Consider the following 17975-nt stretch of genomic DNA (forward strand, 5'->3'; position numbering starts at 1 on the left):
TCATATCCTCTGCAAGAATTAAGTGTTTAGAGCAAATAGAAAAGATTATTAGAAATTAAAACTTTAACAGTGCAGCAAATGTAACACATTCCCCATATTCCTTATGCCTAAGTATACAGCAAACACAAATGTTTGAATACATGTTCTTTTCTCTCAAGCATATTTATTTTGAATTTTTTTTCAGGAGACATGTGCTGTCTTGCTGGAACAGTGTCTGCAATGTGTAGAGTCTAAATTTTCAAACACCACAATAGACGAAGCTGCTGGAAACATGATTGTTGGGTTCACCCCTCTCTATCCACCCTCCTCCCCTGTGCTTTCCAGCTTGGGCCTAGTGATTGATGGAAGGACTCTAGCTTATGCCCTGGAACCTACACTAGAAGATAAATTTCTTGCACTAGCAAAGCGATGCCGTTCAGTACTGTGTTGTCGTTCTACCCCACTCCAAAAGAGCATGGTAGTGAAACTAGTCAGAGACAAACTCAAAGCAATGACCTTGGCAATAGGTAAATATCTCAGTTTAAACTAGCCTGCTTTGATATATACTGTGCCTTGAGAATTTTGATTTTTTGACTTGCAATGGGACCCTTCCAGCTGCCTCACAACTCAAGTAGCCTTCCAGTTTTGCCTGAAAATGTCGGACAACTCTAACATATTTACTCTAACATATTTACTCAAAATCAAGATAGAACTCTGGAGCAGTATTTGGGATTTCTTCCTACAGAAGTTAGGTAATCAGGACCCAGGTGTGCTATGAGGTTTTGGCATGTCCGAACACAGCTGTGAAGAATTGGGCTAGCTGATGCTGTGCAGAACACCATTTTCCAATCACTGTATTACACAGAACAACATTGTGCTCGGTGTTGTTTCATCCAATCATGTTTAAACTCAAGGTTCTGCATTTTTCATCACAAGTCAGCCATACAGCGGATATGAGTTGGCCTCGTCAGTATAGAGAATGGGTTTATGACTGGCATTGTGCCACTGCTTTCACTTCTTCCCAGCTAATCACTTAGTTGGCAAAGGGGAGATTTTGTCAGTCACCCTGTTTTAAACATGGCAGCCTCTTCAATGTTTGCATGGTTTTTACATAGGAAAAGTCAACCAGCTGTTCTTTCCCTATCTCAAGCTTAGGCTCATGTTGCATTACAAGACATGATTGCAGCATATTTTGTCACAAACACACTTTCATCTACCTGTCTTGGTTAATCATAGCAACACATGTGGGTTGGACATACCCCATGAGAAACCCTAAGTACATATAATAATTGCCAGACTCCTGTGACGTCCACATCACCAAATGTGTGCTGATTATAGTAATGCTCATGCTCACTATATTATATCAGCTCAAATCTGCCTTCTTCCTACTGAATCTTTGGCTGACTGACTGTGGACATAATTGTTTGCATATGTTGTCAAAAACGTATGGGTAGTTAGTGTGAATTATCCAGAATGCTTAAAAGCACTAGTGGAGCCTGGGCTGCTTGTGTTTTCATTCTTTCTGAGCATCTCAAGTCTGTGAGTTGAACTCAAGCTCCTGCTCTGCCTTAAAAGCCTAGCTGTATACATCCTCCCTTTTAATCAACATGAGCTAACTTGGGGTTGTGTCGCGCAGTCACAAAAACATCAGCTTTGTCAGGTAAGCAGATAGCACTCTTATATGTGCCAACAGCAGGGAAACGAGTGAGATGTGAATGTATGCCATAGCCACTGAAGTTTAAAACCAAGTGTATTGTCATCAGCTAATACAGTTTCATTTTCTACTAGCACACTCGGTGCAATTTAAGAGGTTAAGAAGTAGATACATGTCCCGTTCTTGTATCCTTTCTATGGCACCTATCATTTGTGGTATCACGACTGGAAGCAGAGCAAGGGATGGTGACTGTGCAACCATTCCAGTTAAATCTGCCTATGATGGGTGTATTAAAGATCTCGGACTGGTCAACCCGAGTCAAGAATTCATCTGCTTTTTAACTTTATTGTATTTTTTACTCTGTAGACATTCTCCTTGGCTTTAGACCTCCTTGCACATTTCATTCTTAGACATACCTGATTGCAGGCAGAGAGTTAATCAGGAAGCAGAAGTATGGGGAAGCTCTTTCTCAGCCTTCCAGTGTTTTAGTGTTTGTGCACTTCAGGCCAGATACTTGGAATCTTGGGTCTTTCTTAAGAAAGAGGGGTTTGTTTTATTTTTACTTTTCCATGATAAAAAAAGTCTACAAAGATATGAATGTCTTGGCAGCTTTGCCAAGCTTTGAACCTTATATTTCAAAGATGGATCCTTTCCTACCCCACATCTCCCTTGCTATACTCACCCAACACTCAGTACACATCTCCTTTACTATACTGAGCCAACACTCAGTAACAATGGGCTTTCCCTTGCTTTGCTGCAGCTAACTGTTCGTGGACTACTAGTGACAATAAAAGTGTATCTTGTCATCTTTAGGTGATGGTGCTAATGATGTCAGCATGATCCAAGTGGCAGATGTTGGTGTGGGGATCTCTGGTCAAGAAGGCATGCAGGTAATGTTGCTCGTTCACTGAAAAGCACTCCCATGAAAGGGTGAAATAGGTATTTCCCATATGTCAGCTTGACCAAGCCGCCTTTGGATAGCCAACACAAATAAAGGAGAAGTGTCAAGTTGTGCTCAGGAGTGCCAGTTGTGTGTTGTAAGGATGCTTTCAACTTGAGTTTGAGCTTGTGTTTGTTCTCAGATCTGTGGTGAGTTTAAACACGCTACCTTCTCAGAAAATTCAACTTATCAGATCCCTCTAAGCAATATGTTTTAAGAAGTCATTTATTAAATACTGGTTTAAAGGATGAAAAAAGCTCAGCTATGCATTATTTAGGAAATGAAGGTTTGCCTTATTCTAGCTTTTATTCTCCTCTCTCCTGGATTGCTTGGGTATACTTCTCCTGTGGGGTAGCCGCACAAGCCCATCCAGCTGATGCAGCTTATTTGCGTGGTGTGGTGGTGACCCCTAGCCCAGCCACCCACACATCTCACTCACTCAGCCTAGTCAGACAGAAGAACAGTGAAGAAAGAGAAAATTGCAGCCCTTTGCTCTCTACACACTCTTCCAAGCCTTGGTTTTCTCCCCATTGCCCGCCACAGGGAACAGCAAGATAAGGGGACTTGCCCTGTAGTCTTTTGGATGTGTTCAGCCTGTCATCACTGTATTTACGACTGTATGAGAGGAACTTCTCCCATCCCCTGAAGAGAGGATGTATATGTATAGGATGTATTACCTACTGTATTACCTATTACTCTACTGCTAGTGCAGTTCAGTTGCATTGTTAGCATCAGCCATAGCAGTAAGACACAGAGAATGAGGAAGATACCTCGTTTTCATAACCTACCTTGTATTTGGGGTAGGTGCAGACTGATTGTGTGAGATAATAGAGTAGCTGAGTATATGTCAAAGAGCTTTTCAGAGAAGATGGGAAGTGTTTCCATCCTGAGGACCTGAGTAGATGAGCATGCTCCTTAACTTACTTACTGGTGTGTGGTTCTCTGACCCACTTGCATTTTTTGCAACACTGGCTGGATGTTTTGCTTGAAAGGGAAGAAGGGCCTCCTTCACACAGTGTGCAAGTTGGTTATAGAGTATTATTCCATGGGATTTCATGAATGCTGTAATTTATTTGGGTCAACACACAAATTTATGAAACAAAAATTTAACTGAGCTATGAAATCAGATGTCAACTTTGTGCATGTTCTGACATGCACATCACCAGAAGCTAGGACAGTACTCTGGAGAAAAGTCAGTAGATTTTTTTCTTATTTATTCATATACTGTTCTGAAGGCATGCTCTCTTGGCCATTGTTGGAGGCAGGATACTAGGGAAGATGGGCTTCAGCCTGACCCAGCAGAACTATTACACTTGTTCTCCTTCTTGTAATCATCCAGTGGGTTCAGTCAAAGTAATCTCCAGGGCAAATGGATGTCCATCGGTGCTCTTCAAACAGACAGATTGCAGGCCTGCAATCCGTTAAAAATGCTTCTCCAAACTGTTAGCAGCTGTAAATTAGACTGGAAAGAAGCTACCACAAAAATATTCAGATATTTATTGTGCATATGGCATCCCAGCCATAGACCCTAGAAGTGTGACTTTCATGGCCGGACAGGGCAGGAGAAAAGAAAGTCTTGCATTAAGCTGATACCAAGTGTATTTGTTGTTCCACAGCCTTCACCAGGCTCCAAGAGCTTTGCATAACTTCTGCACTATCACTCTGCAGGCAGTCCAGGCTCAAGCCCAGAGGAGACTGTTTTTGTGGGGTCGCCTCCAAGCCTATCAGTTCAAAAAAGTCTGCCCCAAACTCCTTAGGTCTTACCATCTCTTATGAACTTACCAGCTCCTATCATCTATGTATTAATTCAGATCACTCTTTTTCCTAATGCAGGCATATAGTGCTCATAGCACTTTTTTTACTCCTCTCCCAATTATGTCACTTTCAGTTGAGCTCATACACTTCCAATAACCAGTCCTCAAATGCCCCTGGCTTTTGCAGGTGTATTCAAATCTGAAACCTATTTGATCATTAACCCATTAAACTACCTGGTATTTTCTAAATAAAAGTTCAACAGAGTGGAAGATGTTTATAGATCCCTTCCTTTGCTGCAAGGTCCTAAGGAACTGTGCAGGTCTCTTTACTGTAAACAACTATCAGAATCTTACACATGCAGGTACTCAAAAGGCGTTGAGCATTTAGATGTCTAAACCAGCAATACTTTCTGATTTATTTTCTTTCCACATTCTGTGGAAGCATGTGGAGCATGAATCACTTTTTCCTGTGAAAAAGCTGGAGGAAAAAAATAAAAATGTGAAAATCAAGGGGATATTTTGAGGTGAAATAAACATGCAAATGTAATTGGATAACACTATCTTCCTTGCTGTGTTCCTCACTGTAATCAAAATGGAATAAAAAAAAAACCCAACCCTACACTTATCACAATGTGTTGTGAAGTACTATGTTAGAAGCACAAATGAAAAGAAGCTAACCGTTTTGTTTTAACGTTGGAATAGTCTGAGATGGGGTGGAGGACAAGAAAGCAGACATAACACAGCCCTGTTCCCCTCAAACTGCAAGGTAGCTGTATGTCTGCAAGACAAGTCAGACTATCCTGTGCAGGGAGGTTATAACAAGTATATCTCAGTGCCTGAGAAATCCCAGGATGTGTCAACATATTAAAAAATATCCCAGTGCTTATATACATCTACTGCTTAAATTACATTATTACACCTTCTCTTGCATACTGTTTTAGAGTTTATTTTAATAGCTTCTACAAGCACTTACTTGGGAAAATTGAGCCCTTTTGATGATTTACCAAGAAAGGGAATTATGAAAAATTAAAAGGAAAGATGTCTTTCATTTTAAAATACAGCCAAAGTACACCCTGCAGAGTGTAAAGAAGACAATGCTCCTTTGGAGGTTTTTACCTTTCCTCATGTTTTTGCTGAACTGTGAGAAGAAAGTTGATACCAAAATAGAAAAGGAAATGTAAAATAATATTAAATGAAATCTTAGTGTGATCCTAAGAATAAGGAAAACCCTGAAACAACTGTGATAACACCATCATTTACAAGAAGGTCTCATCTAGATGTACAGTACCCTGAATTTTAGTCAGAAGTAGAGAGAAACTGGGTGATTTGTCAGTCTGCACAGTCCCAGAGGAGTCTCATCTAGTGTGATATTTTCATAGGCAGTTTTCGGAAACACGCGTTTTTAAAAATCCCTCAAAATACTGATATCTCAGGCAGCTCAGTAAACTTTATAAGCCAGGATTGCAAATGTAATTAAAACTAATATTTTCATTGTTTTGCCTTTCAAAGTCCAGTAATTATGATGCAACCACTTAATTGTGCTTTTCTTATTTATTCTCTGGAAATTCATTTTGCCCTGTAAGTACCCTGTAGTTTTTACAGAGAAAGATGTTACAGCCACCAAGATGTTCACACGCAGGCCCTGAGCCTTCATGCTCATGCAACTGCAATTGCCAGCCATTCTCCCACCTCTCACTTTTTGCTGCTGCTTGTCACCACCTGGAACGCAGACTGTAATCTCCTTTGGGTGAGGACTGGGTCACTTTGCATGTTCTGCCAAGCTGCTGGGTTTGCTCACTGGTATTCCAAATCAGTGCAGCAATAGTTGCATTTCAGATTCACTGTAATGGATTTCATTCTTCATCGGTACAATTTCCATTGACTGTATGAGTTGACAAGATGACTAGATTCACTGTTGGTGTTGAAAGTGACACTTTACAATAATGATTCCAACTTTTCTTTCATTAAAGGCGGTGATGGCAAGTGACTTTGCAATCCCAAGGTTCCGGCATTTGGAGAAGCTTTTGCTTGTTCATGGCCACTGGTGTTATTCCCGACTCGCCAACATGGTGCTGTATTTCTTCTACAAAAATGCAGTAAGTGTTTGACTTGGCAGCTTTATGCCACCACATGTTTCCAGGGTTTATTTTGTGCTAAGTGAGCATTAGGTCAGCCTTCAAATGGTTTATAAATAAGCTGCAAAGAAATTTGCAGAGTTGAAAGGCAGCTGGCTGCCATTTGCAGAAATACAGGACCTGCTCCATAACAGCTACAGCATGATGCTGAATGTGCAAATTAGGTAACAGAAATAACAAGCACTGCTTAAGAAAAGTTTCTTTATAGAGCAGTTTTGCAGAATTCAGCTGGCTAGACACAGGAGTCTAATGCCAAAGCCATCCAGCATTGGCCCAAAGTAGCTATTGAGTGTTGTTTTCTCTTCCTGACTTTATCTCGTCATTGTTTATGAATCACTGTACATATTCCCTAGTCACCTGAGATAATTTGAGTCCTCTCTGTGTCTCAGATGCAGAGATTGGGAAGGTTTTTTCTTCATTCATCTTACTCCCAAATAACCAAAAGAGTTCATTAGAAAGGAAGCACACCATGGTAAAGAACAAACTATGGGTCTGCATTTCCTCCCTGGTGTATGAAATGGGACTTGGTCCAGTAGTGGGCAATGAGCCAGTAGCCGCTCGACTCCTTGGCCCTAACAAAGGCCCTTTGCATTGATCTTGGAGTGCAAAAATTATTGATTGATGTGGGGGGTTGACCCTGGCTGAACGCCAGGTGCCCACCAAAGCTGTTCTATCACTCCCCTGCCTCAGCTGGACAGGGGAGAGAAAAATACAACAAAGGGCTCGTGGGTCCAAATAAGGACAAGAGAGATCACTCACCAATTACCATCATGGGCAAAACCAGACTCAGCTTGGGAAAATTAACTCAATTTTTTACAAATCAACCAGAGTAGGGTAATGAGAAACAAAACCAAATCTCAAAACACCTTTCCTCCACTCCTCCCTTCTTCCCGGGCACAACTTCACTCCCGGATTCTCTACCTACCCTCCCACAGTGGTGCAGGGGGACGGGGAATAGGGTTTACGGTCAGTTCATCACACATTGTCTCTGCCGCTTCATCCTCCTCAGGGGCAAAACTCATCACACTCTTCCCCTGCTCCAGCGTGGGGTCCCTCCCACAGGAGGTAGTTCTCCACAAACTTCTCCAAGGTGTGAATCCTTCCCACAGGCTGCAGTTCTTCATGAACTGCTCCAGCATGGGTCCCTCCCATGGGCTGCAGTCCTTCAGGCCCAGACTGCTCCAGCGTGGGTGCCCCCGCAGGGTCACAAGTCCTGCCAGAAAACCTGCTCCAGCGTGGGCTCCTCTCTCCACAGATCCACAGGTCCTGCCAGGAGCCTGCTCCAGCGCGGGCTTCCCACAGGGTCACAGCCTCCTTCGGGCACCCACCTGCTCCGGTGTGGGCTCCTCCCCGGGCTGCAGGTGGAGATCTGCTCCACCATGGACCTCCATGGGCTGCAGGGGGACAGCCTGCCTCACCATGGTCTTCCCCACGGGCTGCAGGGGAATCTCTGCTCCGGCACCTGGAGCACCTCCTCCTCCTCCTTCTTCACTGACCTGGGGGGCTGCAGGGTTGATTCTCTTACATGTTTTCACTCTCCTCTCCGGCTGCCGTTTCCGTGTCTCCTGCAACTTTTTTGCCTTCTTAAATATGTTATCCCAGAGGCACTACCACTATCGCTGATGGGCTCAGCCTTGGCCGGTAGTGGGTCCATCTTAGAGCCGGCTGGTATTGGCTCTGTCAGACATAGGGGAAGCTTCCAGCAGCTTCTCACTGAAGCCACCCCTATAACCCCCATCCCGCTACCAAAACCTTGCCACACACACCCAATACAATCGAAAACTGCCTAACAAGACAACCAAGAATTCCGTCAGCTGGGTGGGAGTCACCGGCAGGCACACAGATCTGCTCACTTGCGACACCTACAAATCACCTTGGGAGCAAGGGATATGAAGAAGCAGGAAAAAGAGGAGAACCAGAGCTCTCAAACCTCTGTTTGCTCCAGAGGGCAATGTGTGAACTGTGAGCAGGGGACTGGATTTTATCCTCAATATCAGAAAAAAAGTAGCTCTCAATTTTGTAAAAGTTGCTTTCCAGATTTAATCTAATCCTCAATGTTTTTAATTAGTGGCAACTTTTTAATGCAAATTCCTCTTGGCCTGACTAATCCCCATCTGATCTCAGTCTGAAAGTAGGTATTTTATCGGGAGAAGACCATCATTTGCTCAAAATTTTGAACATCATAAGAATACCTAAGGGAGCTAAAGAATTAATAAAGCATCTTTGTGTTAAGACAATGTTGTGGTTTAACCCCAGCCAGCAACTAAGCACCACGCAGCCGCTCACTCACTCCCCCCCATCCAGTGGGATGGGGGAGAAAATCGGGAAAAAGAAGTAAAACTCCTGGGTTGAGATAAGAACGGTTTAATAGAACACAAAAGAAGAAACTAATAATGATAATGATAACACTAATAAAATGACAACAGTAGTAATAAAAAGATTGGAATGTACAAATGATGCGCAGGGCAATTGCTCACCACCTGCCAACCGACACCCAGCCAGTTCCCCAGCGGCGATTCCCCGCCCCCACTCCCCCCAGTTTATATACTGGGCATGATGTCATCTGATATGGAATACACCGTTGGCCAGTTTGGGTCCGGTGCCCTGGCTGTGTCCTGTGCCAACTTCTTGTGCCCCTCCAGCTTTCTCGCTGGCTGGGCATGAGAAGCTGAAAAATCCTTGACTATAGTCTAAACACTACTGAGCAACAACTGAAAACATCAGCATTATCAACATTCTTCGCATACTGAACTCAAAACATAGCACCATACCAGCTACTAGTTAACTCTATCCCAGCTGAAACCAGGACAGACAAGCATGTTAAAATACCTTCTGTGGTCTGATCAGAAGCTGCATGCAAGCACCCTTCCAGACACAAAAGAAAGAACGAACTTGGACAGTCTGAACTGCTGCCTGAGCCTGAAATAGCAAGCAGATTTAAATAGTGCTGCACTGAGTGGAGAACCACCTGTTGAAGCACAACAGTGAAACGTGCTGGTGTTCAAATACCTGAGTTTGCAGGCTGGATCCTGAATGATGCTGAACATCTGTACTCCCACCCCCAGTGGTGTATGTTTCCAAGATATGCTCTGGCTTGACAGTATTGAATCTGAACTTCCAAGAAGTGTATGCAGAGCCATCTTATATTAAAATAAATTAAAAAAAGAAGTAATACACATAAGACATTCCAGCAATCAGCAGCCAGAGATGTTGTTTATACATCTACATTTTTGTTCAGCTCTTGTAAAATCTTCCATTTCCTTTGGTACAACTACCCTTGATTATGTGTATTATTTCTTATGCCATTTTTAGTAAGACATTTTCAGAAGCTGCTGCCTCAAGGCTAGAATATAACTGAAAAAATCTCTTTGTGTTGGCTCTGCTTTGGCAGCCTTGAGAGCTTTCTGAGCAATACTTGTTGCTACTGACTCTAAAACTGTAGTGGGGTATCCAGCATATAGACACGAATATGTCTGACACAGTGCCTGCCCTTAAGGAAAGAATATTCAAAAATGAAAGATGTGAGCACCTGATCCTTTTGCAAGGAGACTGTTCTAGATGATTCTCTGCAGAGAGTCAAGATAGCTACCCTGCAGATGTTCCGTAAGTTTTCTGTTTCCTCAAGTGTTTTTTTCCTCATTTGCTCATATTACGAAATTTTCCATTCTCCACTAGAACCTCGCTAACTCAAAGTCTAAACTCCACATTGCTGCAGAAGCCATTTGTAAATTCAGATGACTTATCGAAGAAGATGTTTGGCTTGGTGAAGATAATAAGAATACAAGTAAAATATCAACTAAGACATAACATGAGTGGAAATATCGGAGCTTGATGAAAAGGGATTTCATGTAAACAAAACTCTACCTGCACAAGCATGCACTGCTTCTTCCCCTTTATGCATTATCTCTGCAAGACAGCACTGGACATTTTTTGACATATACTTCATTCACAGAGAAATTCTGTCTGGGGCCACATTCATAAAACAGTCTTGTCTGGGGGAAAAAAAGGAAACCTTTTTTATTTAAAATCTAATTCAATTTTTATGTAAGTTTGGTTTTACTTTTTCAGGAGGGTAATTCACAGAAGCAAGAGGGGGCATTATATTTGAAATTAAATTAAACAGTTGTTTAATCCAAATAAAATTTCAGGGGAAAAAAGTCTGATTTAAGCTTGATTACTGAAATGTCATTTATTTGTACAGCTTTCTTTGACAGCACTGCTGAGACCCATACTAGAGGTGGTAGGAAAATTTTCAGCTGACTGTATTTCCATCAAACTACTCATTTTTGTCAGAGCCAGACTGTTTTCCAAGACAGGTGAATTATAGCAAGGCTCTAGAGAGGAAAATTTCTTAGGTCCAGGATTAGCTGGATTTTGTTCATTTCAAATGAGTGAGAGAAAAGTATCTAAATTCACATCTTATTGCAATTCCATTTTGAGAAAACACTCAGGAAGCTTTGTTGGTTTTTTGGTGTGGAAAGGAAATAAATTTCAAAATCTCTTCAGTTTTGAAATGAAACTGCCATCTCCCAGCCAACTGTACTGAAGAGGGTAAGCTCTGGTAACTCAGTCTTGTTTTGGCCAGAGGAAGATATTTTTCCTGAAATGTATTTACAGAAACATTTCTAGAGGTGATCCTTAAAATAGGTTAGTTTATAGTATGGGCTCACAAACAGCGAGACTTATGTTGCTGCTGATATACAAGCCACTTCAACATAGAATGCAAACATTGCCTGAACATATATGTACAATACATCTATATATATACACATATATGTATACAGTTATGTACAGCAGGACTGACCCCCTTATTCTGTGGCAATTCCCCTTCACAAGATAGCTTACTCTCCTTATAGCGGTTTTCACTAAGCAGACCATAGCTTTTTTGTTCTCCTGTATTTAAATTTCAACTGCATTTTGGCATACAGATAGAACAGATCTGTATTTTCCTCTATATATCTAAAAATTATGAAGGGTCAACATACTTCAGCTGACTGAAAGCTTTTGAGAACAGAATACAAAAAGAAGAGAAAGAGAAAGGAGAGGTCACGTCATTTCCCTTCTTTGTGGTTAAAATGGGGAAAATGCTAGAGGGACAGTTGCCAAGGTTTTTCTGGCTGCCTTCTGTTTAGTGTTAATCACTTTACAAAGAATAATATAAACTGCGATTTTAGGAGGACCAAGCCTGGGAATATATTTCCTTCCCTAGGAAGCTGCCCATCTTTTTCTAGGCCTCAAATCCCCCCTCACCAGGTGAGATCAGCACCTCTCCTGAGCCCTAAGAACCTCTGGATTCTCCATGCTGCAGAGACTGTAGAAGAAACGAGTTGTGTGGTTTGTTCCTTTTTGGGTGATTCCAACCCAACTACATGAACAATCCCACTGCAGCTGTGTACGCAGCTGATTTCCTTATACAGCTGAAGTGTAAGGGAGACTAAGAAATCTTTAGAACACTGCAAATTTGCTGAATTTCAAAGCACAGAGATAGACTAGTTAAGACAACTTGGCTAGACCTTACAATTTCACTTCCCTTGCTGCTGCTAGTTTCATGTTGGTCTTGCAGAAAAGTTGTGCATTTACGTATTGTAGACCTCCCAAAACATCTCAAGCCAGCAGAGGATATTATTATGGAAATGCTTATTCTTATGATAGTAATGCAAGTACTCATATACCTAGAGGTCAATGATGGTTGGGAGAGCTTTTTACAGTTAGTTAAATTGCACCTCAGGGTTTCACTTGAACTGAGAGTAAATTTTGTGTGAAGTCATCCCTGACACCTGAGGCCTGAGGTTCCAGTAGCACAAAGACTTGCAGGTGTGCCAAATGTTTGCAGCTTAGCTAAGTGGTCCGGGCATCAGGAACAGTGAGTTAAAGACTAGGTATCCTTAGAAGGATTGCTCACGTGTTTAGCATTCATAGACAAGTCCTTACAGAACTGGAAGGAGAATGGTTTCAGAACACAATGGGATGATGATCCTGCTTATCTTGTCATATTTACAGCATTGCTTGGTCTGTTTCAGATGTTTGTGGCCCTTCTCTTCTGGTACCAGTTTTACTGCGGGTTCTCTGGCTCATCGATGGTTGATCAGTGGTATCTCATCTTCTTTAATTTACTCTTCTCTTCTCTTCCACAACTGATTACTGGTGTGCTGGATAAGGACGTGCCAGCTGAAGTGCTAATTACTGTACCTCAGCTTTATAAAAGCGGACAGAATATGGAGGTAAAAACTTCTTGCTTTTTGTAATTTTTTTCCTACACATCTTTAGTTTCAGCTGAAAACCAACCCTGCTCCCGAAGGGTGGATGACTGATAAAAACAGTCTGAGAAGTCACTATTATTATTTCGTGATATTTCTCATCTGAGTCAAAGTATTAAATGCCAAAAGTACATTTATAACAAACAACAAAAAAACCCCACCCAGCTGTATTTTGAACTATGTAACAGGAGAGAAGCTGAATGCTTTAAGTCAGCCTAAGCTGAACTCCTCCCTCATGGTCCAGGCTCACAAATAACCACAAAAGTAAAGCAGATTATACCTTGTCGACTAGTGCAGACTTTCACAGAATAACCTCATAGTATGTACTCAAAACTTCAGGTCCCAGCCCTTTACAAACAGGCAGAGGAGAAAGATGGCTTTAGGAGTAAGCATGGAGGTTGATAGACTTGGACTTTGAGGGAGATAGTCACCAGCAGATGACAGATTCAGCTGAAATGTCTATTGAATACACCTTGTCCCCATCTGCTTGAATTGTACAATGAAAACAGAAGGAATTGCAGGAGGGATTCGAGCCAAACCATTTCTGGTAATTACACCTACCGTGTACTGTGGGAAAATCTTTCTGCTTGGCAAAACTATCCATATTGAGACATTGCTTCCAAGGCAAAGGCCTCTCTTAAAAGTATTTGACATTGTGCCCTCTGAGAGGAGACAGTGAGTGGGTTTTGCCTCTAACTGTGCACCCTGCATTTGGTACCCCACACATCTAGTGACGTTGCTAGACACTGTCCTGTAAAGACGAAAGGAGAATTTTAGTGCAACTTATTTTTAGTGCTTTAGTCCAAATTCTCTCTTTTTCACCCAGCTGTTTTTTTCCATTTTGCTGTATTTCTTCTGTTCCACTTTAAAGATCTGTAACATTAATGCCTTCCTTTCTTGCACATTTTTAAGGTGGTAATAACCTTGTAATGGCTTAAGCTGATTGGGAAATTGTCTGCCTGTCTTCAGCTAGCAAACTGAGGAGAGAAGTCTCCTGGGTTTGCAGCTCAATTATTTCTCATAGGCAAGCCCAGGAACCATTCTAAGTTTGTTTGAAATCTAGTGAGCGTATTCTCTGAATAGTTACCTAAAAAGGCATTTTAAAAACTTGCCAAAAATCCTGCTTCAGGTAGGATCTCTTTCAAAAAGGTATCACCGATTCAAAGCCTACAGAATTATAGAATAATTTAGATGGCTCTGGCGGCCATCTGATCCAGATGCCTGGTCAAAACAGCTTCAAAGCTAGATGAGGTTACTCAAGTCTTTATCTAGTCCAGTTTTGAATGTCTCCAACAGTGGAGATTCTACAGTCCCTCTGAGCAACCTGTTCCAGTGCTTAACCACATGTTTTTTCAGTAGGCCAAAGAACACCATAATTCTTTCTAAGCAGCTTTCAATTCCCATTTTTAGGCTGCAGTGATATTCTCCATTGAGGGAAGGAGCCCTGATGAACCCAGTGGTTGGAGATATAGCCTCTATCCCAAAATTAAATAAATATTTTGCCATTTACAAACTCTTTTTCATTATATCTAGGTCTTTTATATGACCATCCATACCCCTGCAGTTGTATATTTCTTTAAAACAAAATGTTAGCTTAATGTTGTTTCTTAGCAAGCAATTTTGTGCACACACACAGAGATATATGTGTGTGTATATATATGTTTTATATACGTATTTATATCATAGCATACATTGCTGCATGAATTACTGCTAAATGTCATTGTCGTGGATCTTCTTTTCTAAGTATGTGTGCATTTTCTGTTTTCTCTCTTGCAAATAACTACCCTGTGCTTGTATGTACATAATGTAAAACCCATTTACTCATGTACTTACACCTCAGATTGCTCCTCCTGAAATCAGTGGTCTAACTGTAGTGCACAAAGTCGGGCACCTTCACAAATGTTTGCTGACCTGAGTGTCAGATTCAAATTATACCCTCTGCCAGGAAAAAAAAAAAAGCAGCAGAAGTGTCCTCCCAGAACAGAGTGACTTGCAAGTGGACTCTTCATACTTTGTCCCCGAGGGTATCTAACTGATGGGCAAAGCTGTGAAGCTGTTTGCAAAAGCCCTTAAAAGTGCCCATTGGAATATCCCCCTCAAAATACCTATCCCAGCAAATACCATTTTCATTAGGCTCTGATTTCCTTGATTTTTTTTTTTTATGCCACAGGAGTACCAACCACACATGTTTTGGATGAACATGATTGATGCTATGTATCAAAGCCTGGTTTGCTTCTTCATCCCCTATTTCGTAAGTGTTTAGTTAAAAGCCATTCTATTTCAAGCATTTTGAAGAGAACTGGCAGCTTCGGCTAAATTCGGTCTCCTTCTTTACAGACTTACTATGATTCGGATGTGGATATCTTCTCCTGGGGAACTCCCATCACCACAATAGCTCTTTTCACCATCATGCTACATTTGGCTATTGAAACCAAAACTTGGGTAAGGTACCCACAGCCTACAGAGAAACTTGTTGGTATACGCATAATTCTTTTCTTAGTGCCATTCTTCAAAATCAGAAGATGGTTGTTTCGTTTCCTCAGCACATTCTATATTTAGCAAGCATTTTAAGCAAACATGAAAAAGGTTTTAAACTGTGATCTGCTAACAGCTTTGTAGTGTTGTATCTATAATAAGAATTTTTGAAAATACAAGGCTCCAAACTCTTTCCCGTGCATGGATTTGGCTCAAGAAATTTAGAAGTTTTAATTCAGAATCACAACAAATTTCTCAGAATATAAAGAGTCATTATTCTTTTGTTGGTTTTCTGTTTTAGACTTTTCTCCACTGGTCATCTTGCATCTTCAGTATCCTTTTATTTTTCTTTGTGGCTCTGGTTTATAATGCTTCCTGCCCAGTATGCCATCCTCCATCCAATCCCTACTGGACTATGGAAAGGCTGATGGGAGACCCTATGTTCTATTTCACTTGCATTATATCACCAGTCGTTGCATTGCTGCCCAGGTATTGTATCTTCTCTCATGTCTTTTCTCATATATGAAAGCGCTTTATGCCTATGGCTGGGAGGGCAAGAAGCATTTTTTTTTTCCACTCCCCTGTTTTCTTTTTGCCTTACCAGCCAAGTCAATTTTTTTTCAGCAGCTAATTATATGAAGTCAGGTTGCCTAACCTCTTCTGTGCTCCTGACCACAGGAACAGGCCACAGGTCCTGGCCATAGACCACAGGAGAGGGATGATTGTAGACTGTGGGTCAAACCTCATGGCCATGCAGATATTTGCTACCCTGTGAGGTTTTCTGCGATGCTTCCAGATTCAACCCATCCTCCCATAGCATGCATAGTACAGAAATTCTGATAGTGTATTGTGGACTTACTTGCCTATTACGGATGTAAGAGGCCTGCTCTGCAGATTGATTCCCGTTGCCTTTGATTGCTCATCAGGAAGAATGAAAGACCATGTGTAACCACAAGGTGGATCACTGGCTAAAGCTGCAGATCTATTAAGCTGCTTGTTATTAATCAAAATATTAGCACAGCATTCAGAGCTTTTCCTCTGCAAGCTTTCTTGTGTCAAACATAAGGCAGGCACATAAACCTCTCTTATTTTTGTGTTGTACTTTTGTCTTGGATATTTTCTCTTAATAATATCTTGGCTACTTCCTTCTTTCAGTTCTTTTCACGTGCACATTCTCCTCTTGCAGATTTCTGTACAGAACCCTTCAGGGAACACTATTCCCAACCCAGCTGCAGCTTGGACGCCAGTTGAGTAAACTATCCCCACAGAGTCGCACCCAGCTTCTGACCAAGTTGAATGTAAAGGAAACAATACGTCAGACACAATCCTTTGCAGACAGCTTCTCACCAAGCCTTGGCTCAAATGCTAGTGATTGCTATAAGGCTTGTAACCAAAGCACACCTTTGCCAACATCTCCTCAGACAAGTGAGTCACTTTTCCAAGAGCACCCAAAGGCAGAACATACAACGGATCAGACAGTGGCTGCCTCTCCTGAGGGTGCTGTGCTGTATGGGGAAAACAAACTCCCCTCATCAGCAAGTAGTCTGGAAAGGTCCACAGGATTTCATGAAGTCAGACACGGCACTTCAGAGATGGAGTCGTTGCCTGTGGGAGCAACATTCACATGGAGCTCAGCAGTCGACCAAGCAGACTTCAGTTTGTTGAAGTGGATCACATCAACTCCGCTGTTCAGTCGCATTGGGACTGTTTTACAGGTGTCATCCAGCAGTTTACAAAATGAAACACAGGACAGTATGTGTGTGCTTGGCTCTTCTTTGCATGTGGACTTCAAAGGCTTAAAAGAACAGAGCTCAAATAACTTGCAGGACAAAATGAAAGGGACCCCAGCTGATTATTGTAAAAATGACAATTCTGAGACCACCTTTTTATGACATGGGCTTTAAATATATTTATATATTTTCTATTTGCACACATTTATAGTGAGATTACTCTATTTGTTTCCAAAGATGAAACAGAAAATCAAAGGTACAGAATGATTATTTAAGAATGTTTAAATACAGTATATTGAAATAAGAGCTTTAAATATAAAAAGAAACACTTGAAATTTCCATGTATATTGTTTTATTTTTTCATCTCATTTTGTAAGGAAATGCTGTCTCTTTGTTTTTCAGATGCTTCTCTTTTATTCTGACACATACTGTAAAAGTAAAGGACCTATGCCATATTCAAAAGGATTAGATTCAGCAACAATTATTGATATCATTCTGGCCATTCAGTAATCAAGGAGGAAGAACCATGATAATAAATAGGCACTGTATTCCATCCATCATCTGCTTGCCAGGGTGTTTTGTCACTGGAGCAAACCATTAGGCAAGACTATCGAATTATTATACACGTCTCTGTAAATGTTAACAGTATCTTACCACCGCATTAATAATACTGGTATTTTATAAGTGACACCATATTTTGATGTTGCAGCCTTAGCATTTTATGTGTCATGATAAAATAAATAAATGACCATCCATATTGCAAAGCGAATTCCCAGTCTGGCATTAATAGTAAATCAGCCCTTCACTTGGAGCAGCTAGCATTTGGCTGTTCATGGCCTTCTATCAGGCTGTTCAACTTCTGAAGAAAAGCTGCTGCTTGTTTGTGAGGAATGATTTGGTGGCAAAGAGCTGGTGCATGGTGTCCACTATAGAGTTTGACCTAGGAGGGTCTGTGATCTTCCGTGCTGAAGCACTACCGCGCGTAGGCTGGTTTTGCTGAAGGAGGCAGTCCTGCTTGCTAGCGAGTCATGGAGGGCAGGCAGGGTGGAGT

The 17975-nt window shown here is 41.5% G+C and overlaps 1 protein-coding gene across 1 annotated transcript in view; it reads left to right on the forward strand.

Annotated features, from left to right (window-relative positions):
• The window catches only part of ATP10A (ATPase phospholipid transporting 10A (putative)), a 115376-nt gene extending 97683 nt beyond the window's left edge, over nucleotides 1-17693 (forward strand). The window contains exons 14-21 of the mRNA XM_069769990.1: nucleotides 185-506; nucleotides 2447-2523; nucleotides 6298-6423; nucleotides 12483-12683; nucleotides 14890-14970; nucleotides 15057-15161; nucleotides 15496-15683; nucleotides 16381-17693. Coding sequence (XP_069626091.1) covers nucleotides 185-506; nucleotides 2447-2523; nucleotides 6298-6423; nucleotides 12483-12683; nucleotides 14890-14970; nucleotides 15057-15161; nucleotides 15496-15683; nucleotides 16381-17086 — 1806 coding nt within the window. The 3' untranslated portion in view covers nucleotides 17087-17693. The remainder of the gene's footprint in view (nucleotides 1-184; nucleotides 507-2446; nucleotides 2524-6297; nucleotides 6424-12482; nucleotides 12684-14889; nucleotides 14971-15056; nucleotides 15162-15495; nucleotides 15684-16380) is intronic.
• Nucleotides 17694-17975: the final 282 nt, after the last annotated feature.

The sequence above is a fragment of the Haliaeetus albicilla genome, chromosome 25 (assembly GCF_947461875.1).
Source record: "Haliaeetus albicilla chromosome 25, bHalAlb1.1, whole genome shotgun sequence".
Taxonomy (NCBI): domain Eukaryota; kingdom Metazoa; phylum Chordata; class Aves; order Accipitriformes; family Accipitridae; genus Haliaeetus; species Haliaeetus albicilla.